General features: G+C 45.4%; 1 protein-coding gene across 1 annotated transcript; it reads right to left on the bottom strand.

Moving 5' to 3' along the window:
• Positions 1-401: 401 nt before the first annotated feature.
• RPS26 (ribosomal protein S26) lies at positions 402-3,591 on the bottom strand. The gene is made up of 4 exons (XM_028712598.2): positions 3,440-3,591; positions 1,904-2,081; positions 1,356-1,486; positions 402-499 (listed from the first exon to the last, which is right to left on the bottom strand). The coding sequence occupies exons 1-4, from the start codon at positions 3,440-3,442 to the stop codon at positions 464-466; spliced, it is 348 nt and encodes a 115-aa protein (XP_028568431.1). The 5' UTR covers positions 3,443-3,591; the 3' UTR covers positions 402-463.
• Positions 3,592-7,928: the final 4,337 nt, after the last annotated feature.

Raw genomic sequence — 7,928 nt, 5'->3', positions numbered from 1 at the left:
CCCCGCCCCACTGCCATGCAGCCAGTCTCTTTCCACCCACCAGCAATTAGCTTGAAAAAACGTGTTTTATCTTTTTCTGAACCCTAATTTGCACGGAGGGAATCTTCCTGGAAACTCCCCAAGAAGGTCACCCACAAATGATGAGGAGGAGGGGGATCAAGGAATGTTCTCACCAGTGAAAATACGTCACATGGCATTCTTGGCTTCTAAACATTGAGCACATTTCCCATTACTTCAGTCCTGCCCACAAACGTGAGGACTACCAATACAAATTGCACTCTACATCTAAACATACAGATTTCCAAGTTCCACAGTCAGTATGCCTAAATAACAGCTAACAACAAGACATCCACCCCTTAAAGTCCAGCCCTTTAAAAACAACACTCTAGACCAATAACACATAAAGACCAGCTGTAAATTTATTGTGTCAATAGTAGAAACTGGCATCATTCAAACCATCTCTTTACATAGGCTTAGGGGGTGGTCTTGGTGCAGCACCCTGGGGGGGAAAAAGAAAGGTTGTGTTAGGGGACAGTCATTTAATTTTGACACAGTTATTTAAATAGCGACAATACTCAATTGCCATCACAAGACCAATTTGATACAGGTGAGTTGCAACAAATGAACAATGCAAGGGAAGCAGTCTGGGGAGCTGGCCTTGCCCTTTTGGCGTCATCTTCAACTTTGAGATTAGGCATTTTAATGAATCCTGGCTTATGTCACTATACATCACCATGTACACAGGTGGCACGGTAGGAGTTGCAGTGCAGCTGCCTCCCGGGGCAGACTGTGGCTGTATAACAGCCTCTCTCAACCTGTGGGTCCCCAGATGTTGTTGAACTACAACTCCCATCACCGCTAAGAAGGGCAGAGCTCAGGGATGAAGGGAGTTGTAGTCCAACAACATCTGGGGACCCACAGGTTGAGAACCACTATAAGGTTCAGTAAGAACCCGGAGATGCAATTATTCCTGCAACATTCTGGTGCCTGTATTCCGTATTATTTCCAACCTCTTCCCCATGTAACTTTTCATTGGCACTCAATACAAACTGTGCAAATCTCTACTGTAAGCCACACACAAGGCTTCCTACAAAAAAACTGGGAAAGGATGCCAGCTGTTATAAAAGGGCATAGATCAAGAACCTCAGAAAAAGCAGACACACAAAAACCCTATGTTTTTTTTAAAACAGGGGATCACAGGAAGGAAAGTGCTCAATTTTTATGCTGGGGACATTTTGTTACATAATAATGCAATATCTTAGTGCAAAGGGGCATTTCAATGCTAATGGTGCCTCACCAGCTAGGAGGTTTTGAAGTGCATAACTTTAAGAACAGCTTTAAGACAATACACTTACAGCAGGCCTGAACCGGGGTGGAGGGGTACGGTCCTTCCGGGCCTCACGGGAACGGTTCCTCACCACCTTGCTGTGGATGGCACAGCTAACACAATAGTGAAGCTTCACATAGAGTTTGGGCAGCACATATGCTGGAGAGAAAGGAAGAAGCAACAGAGCTAAGTACACAGGCATGCAACGTTTGCATTACAGAAAGGCAAAACCCAGTTCTTATATAGCACCCATGAAAAGCTTCCGAAGTCTTCCAATGGATGGAGTACTGCCGGTTAAGCTCATTAATGGGCTCTGAATTTTCCAAAGGAAAACCAGCATATAAAATAGTATTTTAAAAGGAAAATATTCAGGAGCTTAAAACTTTAAAGAGAAGTATGTCTCATGTTTATTCTGACAGAACAAAGCAGACTAAGCATATAACACACTTCAATTAAGAGTCATAATGGGATTTGATTTCTGTTTTTACACAAAGAAATCCGTCTTCATTCCACCCTTCTCAAACTTTATGAATACTGGTAAATCAGAAGTAGTGCATGGAGACATAAGATACTTACAGTCAAACACACTTGCTTCCGAGATATCTCGGACTGCGGCTGCTTCTACTATGTTTCGGATGACAAACTTCTTAATGGCCTTGTCCTTTGGGACGCAGCGGGCACAATTGGTACAGCGAATAGGCTGGACATGACCCCGGCCCTTCTTGGCACGGCCGTTATTCCTTCTCTTCTTGGTCTGTTTAAAGGGACAGAAATTTATAAATATTAAGGTACTGGAGAACCAACATAGCACTACAGAACACAGGAAAAGCACTGCTCAATACCAAGCAGTATATTCGAAATACCTCTCACATGGGCATCTCTGCTAAGCATCAGCTCCAGAGATAGACAAAGAAACTTTGCAGCAAATAAAACAGGCATAGGCAAACTCGGCCCTCCAGATGTTTTGGGACTACAATTCCCATCATCCCTGACCATTGGTCCTGTCTCTCCCAGGCACCAGTGACATCTCCTGCCCCCTTTTACATTCTTTAAATCACGCCTTTTCAGTTCAGTATTAAATCTTTCAGTTTGCGAGCCCAAGTCTGAGAGATCTGAACAAGAGGCAGCCAGGGCAGAATGTGAATGTTTTCAAGCACCAATCCTGTCTCTTGCTCTTCATGGAAAGGAGGGGAATCCTCATGTTCCCGGGGGAACGTTCATCATCATCATCATCTATTATTTATACCCTGCCCATCTAGCTGGGTTTCCCCAGCCACTCTGGGTGGCTCCCAACAGAATATTAAAAACACGATAAACCCAGAAACTCCCTAGCGAGCACAGGAGCCAACTCCTGGGGGGCTTTTCGGCTCCCCCAATAAAATATTTGAGCGGTCCGAGCCCCCCCAAAGTTGATGGCCATTGCCATTCAAAAGGTGTGCATGCATTGCGTCAATGTGCTCGATTATTTGGGGCGGGGCTTACCTGCCCCCCACCCCACCCAATACAGTGGTACCTCGGGTTACATACGCTTCAGATTACATACACTTCAGGTTACAGACTCCGCTAACCCATAAATAGTGCTTCAGGTTAAGAACTTTGCTTCAAGATGAAAACAGAAATTGTGCTCCGGCGGCGCAGCAGCAGCAGCAAGAGGAGGCCCCATTAGCTAAAGTGGTGCTTCAGGTTAAGAGGTACCACTGTATTTTATTCAAGCTGCTCCCCTCCCTGCAAGCTAGAAGGAGGCGGGCTGCCCTGCAGTCAATCATGCGTACGGAGGACGGGCCCGTCACGAGGCCCAGAGGAGTCCCGAGAGGGAAGCCGGCGCCAAGGGAGCAGGAAAAAGAGGGGAGACGGGCTGTACCAACTGGAGCCCGAAAGGGGGGGGGGGATACTTGAGGAATGTTGAGGTGGGGGGTGTTTGAGGGCCGAGACGGTGACCCGGAGCCGTTAACTCCAAGCCGTTAAAGGGGAACAGGATGGCAGCTCCACCACCAAACCCATTCAAATTCCTAGCTATTTCGCTCTTCCCGCTCCCGCCCTCTCAAACTCAGGGCTTTGGCCTCCATTCCCCTTTCTCCGGCCCCGCGGAGCCACACGCGCAACTCTACCCACCATTTCGGCGCTCAAGAAGAGGCGAAAGAGGATCCGGCGGCCGCCCTGCGATCCTTATATAGCTATCCCTCCGCGAGGCGGAAACGCTTCACCTCATTTCCGCCCACGGTGAAAAAAGAGGTTGTCAAAGAACGGGTTAAGGAGGGCGGGGGAGGTAACCCGCCAGAGTGTGTTTCGTCCTAGGGACAGAGAAAGCAATGATGTTGGGCTTTCCCTCGCTCAGTCCCGACTCTGAGCCTTTTTAAAAATGGGATTATATTCCCTTTCCCTCGTCTGCGGAATGATTTTTCAAAAAAGGAAGAAGTGGTTTGTCAAAAGCCCGGATGTTTCCCAGGATGCATCGGAAGAGGTGTAAGGGCGAACGTTCTTGTTTCAGCTGCAAAGATGCATGCCGGGAGTTGTAGTTCTTTCCTCTTTCTCGTCTTGCAAGGTAGCGCGTGCAGGAAGACGCAACAGTCTTCTCTCTTCCGCGAAGCACATGGTCATGATGTCGTCATGCGAAAAACAGGGCCTAGCCAGTTTTTTTTGTTTTGTTTTCTGCTTACATTTCAACTATTTTAGTGACTTCATTATTGTGGCTTTATTGTGCTGAAGACTTGTAGCAACAATACTATTCTTTTTTTCTGAAACCATGGGCGTAGCCAGCTGCCTCCCCTAAATCAAGTAAATAAATAAAAATATGTTATAAGAATTGTAAGGTCTTATATGTAAAGGTAAAGGTACCCCTGCCCGTTGGGGCCAGTCTTGCCAGACTCTAGGGTTGTGCGCTCATCTCACTCTATAGGCCGGGAGCCAGCGCTGTCCGCAGACACTTCCGGGTCTCGTGGCCAGCGTGACAAGCTGCATCTGGAGAGCCAGCGCAGCACACGGAACGCCGTTTACCTTCCCGCCAGTAAGCGGTCCCTATTTATCTACTTGCACCCGGGGGTGCTTTCGAACTGCTAGGTTGGCAGGCGCTGGGACCAAACGACGGGAGCGCACCCCGCTGCAGGGATTCAAACCGCCGACCATGCGATCGGCAAGTCCTAGGCGCTGAGGTTTTACCCACAGCGCCACCCGCGTCCCTAAGGTCTTATATACATGTATATAAAAAGGTCTTATATACATGTATATAAAATAGATGTTCATAAATGTACCAAGTAAACACATACAAATATGTAAACCACATGTCTGAAACCCACAGAAAAGTCCTGAAACCATTTTCTCTCTCCCAAAATGACCTCAAATATTTCTCTGCAAGGTTGAAGGAAATGGGGAGCCTCCCCATTGTCTCTTTGCTCACAAAGCCTGTCTCAAGGGCACAGTTAAGATATGAATAGGGTGAACCTGTGACCTGTATTCAATAACTGAATAGTTATCATAACAAGAGAGTGGCCAGGATGCCCAGGTAATCCATTCAGGTAACCTGGCAGACAGGATAAAAACAACTCACTGATTTCTGTTGTGGTTTGCCCCTTCTCGGGTGTACGTATGACTGCTTCTGTGATGTATGTATGATGTATGGAGGGGTGGTCTTGAGCTACAGGGTGGGCAGTTCAAAAGTCTATATAAGGACTTGCACACCTTTGTACTGGGTCGTCGTCCCCCCGTGTGTGGGGGAGCACCCTGTTGCAACATCTTTAATAAAGATCAGGCTTACTAGCTGCTTTGCTTCTCAATATTCTCTGGTTGGCCTCTGTTATTTTCTCCTACCGATGGAGTACCTAGAAATGACTCTATAAGGGCTCTTTCCATAAGGGAAAGGGAGCAGTTGTTGTTCACAACAAATACTTCACTGACCAATCACATCACAGATAACTCGGTTCTGCCCTCCCCCAACATAAATCCTGGCTACACCCATAACTGAGGCCACCTAATTTTGTGTAATCAAAGGTGCTACCTGTTAGCCAAGCACACTGGCTGTGCTTCCAGGCTGACTGCAGTCTTCTAGAATGATGCTGAGGAAAATGGTTTGCTCACAGTATGTTTTGGTGGAGACAGTTCTAAGGCGTGTGCCATGGCAGAGACAGATTTAGGGCAGCACAACGGTTTCCCCCCACACTGGGCACCGAGTCAAGAGGGGCACCGCAGGACACTGAAACTATGACGTGCACATGCAGAAAAGGCGAGAGGCAGGGGGTGCAGAATTTTGACCTCAGCACTGCTGAAATTTGAAAAACCAAAATCTGGCCATGGGCATAGATTGCTAGGCTAGACCTGTTGGGTGTATGTCTAAAACAAGGATAGCCAACGTGATGCCCTCCAGATGTTGCATTACAGCTTCCATCATCCTTGATCATTGCTGGGGGTGGGGGATTGCTGACTACTCCTATAGGCACTCCACTGTACAGTGGTACCTCTGGTTGTGAACGGGATCCATTCCGGAGCCCCGTTCGCAACCTGAGCAGAGCGCAACCCGCGTCTGTGCATGCGCGGGTCACGATTCGCCACTTCTGCACATGTGCGTGATGTCATGTTGCGTGTCTGCGTATGCACGAGCGGCAAAACCCAGAAGTAACTCGTTCCGTTACTTCCAGGTCGCCGCAGTACATATCCTGAAAGAACGTAACCTGAACCTAATGTAACAAGAGGTATGACTGTAGTGCCAAAAATATTTCTGTGCCTGCAAGACCCCCTGGAAATTTGTCCTTTAACAGCAACAACAAAACCTTTTCAAAATTTAAATGGAACAACTGACCAGAAAGTCCTCTAAAAGGCAGCCTTGAGAACTGCTGTTATTGCTGCACCCATTTTTACACTTTGGCCATGCCCACTTTGATATGCAGCCCCTGGAGGGTTGATCATGATTCATGTGTCAGTGCAACCCTTGCCCCCCCCCCCCCGATTTAACCACCCCAGGTTAATGGTTGGCAGTCCAGGGCTTGAACACAAGGCTCTTGCAGACAGGCTGTCTTTCAGAACAAGATGGGAAGCTGTCTTCCCATGCTCCTAGGAAAACTGTTCAAAAACTTACTAGACTTCAGGAAATCAGTGCATAGGATCTAGGTGTACAAACTGCAGTGGTGACATGAGTTTACAAGCATGCAGGATAGTCTTGTTGGCTACACCACATGTTGGCTACTGGTAACAACAGTATATGTAAATGGTATTGCAGTGGCAAAATCTTATCTCTGACAAATATAGTTCCAACATTATGTGGTTGCTGAGAGTGAATGCAGACATGACAACTCAGAGATTTAATGGCTGTGTGGTTCTTACACTAGAACCTATGTTGCTTTATATATGATTGTAAGTTACCACAATAAGATTTAACATAGACAACATCATGGGATGAGTCTTCCTGACTTTAGATGACACTGCAGATGTGTCAGACACACTTATAATCATTTAGCAGACGAGAATAGTTACACTGGCTCTGTGTCACATGCACAAGAAGATCATCAGAAGGGTTCGGAGTTATCGCAATAACTGAACCATTCCCTACAAATAGAATAAATAAAATAATTTTAAATAAAATTTATTTGTGGCTCAGTGGCATGTCTCAAATCATTTCTGAAATTAGCTTCAAAAATATTTCCTTTTGCCCCATAAAATATGCACACATATCACATACAATTTTTGTTTTGTTTTCACATGTAACTACCACATCTACTTGTTTTTATTTTGCAAAATATATTGACCCCAAAATGTCAGAAACAGAATATGCAAGGAAAGTCAGAATCAGGGGTGGCTAGTCCCAAAGATGACACGGTGTAAAACATGAACAACCAGTTCAGTATCAGGGACAAATTCCGTATACACCATCAATCTGTACCTATAGTAAAACAACAAGCATTTGAGAATATGGCCTATAAACTTGAGTTTTTAGGTGGTAGCTTTATGCATGAAAGGGTATGATTTTATATTTGTTTTATAGGGCAAGGATGCATTACTTAGAACATGGGCATACTTGGTGATGGCTAGTTATTTAGTTTCATGTGCAATGATTTATGTTTCTGACCTGTTCCATCTTGGTTTCAGGTGAGCAACTCAAGTAAGGGCTAGTTGACTAATGTATATTCATCGCTTGATAACCTGAATGAACGAAACCCTCACAGACCCAACACCATAAACAGAACCTTACATCACCTCTGATACAACACTTTCAATAGATTCATTTCATGTCTTTGTTTGGCTCCAAGGCATAAATTATCAATACGTTAACAACTCAGTCCTATATGTGTCCACTCATAAGCAAGCACCATTGAGTTCAATGGGACCAACTCCCAGGTACGTGTTTGTTGTGTATATGTAAAAATGCATCACTGGGAGTCAGTCTCACATATTTCTAAGCAGACATGTTTAAGATTACATTGTCACTGATGATAAACCAAACCATCTGCATGTGTTTGAGACCTAGTTCTAGAATATCAATAGAACAAGGCCAGGAAAAGTAAAATTAGGTACACATTTAATAAACTATATCTCTGGTTTTTAGTGCTCCATATTTAAGATAATCCAGTTAAGGTCTTACAATTCGTCTTCAAAATATACTGGTTCAAACTTTGGT

This window comes from Podarcis muralis, chromosome 2, assembly GCF_964188315.1.
Source record: "Podarcis muralis chromosome 2, rPodMur119.hap1.1, whole genome shotgun sequence".
Taxonomy (NCBI): domain Eukaryota; kingdom Metazoa; phylum Chordata; class Lepidosauria; order Squamata; family Lacertidae; genus Podarcis; species Podarcis muralis.
This window is presented reverse-complemented; position numbering and strand designations above follow the sequence as displayed.

Bases quoted from the DNA above. Each gene is read 5' to 3' on its own strand.
- RPS26 (XM_028712598.2), bottom strand. The intron at 1,487-1,903 runs GTAAGTATCTTA...CTTTCTCTCCAG, and splicing joins GGAAGCAAGTGTGTTTGACT to CATATGTGCTGCCCAAACTC. The intron at 500-1,355 runs GTAAGTGTATTG...TTTCCCCCCCAG, and splicing joins CACCCCGGTTCAGGCCTGCT to GGTGCTGCACCAAGACCACC.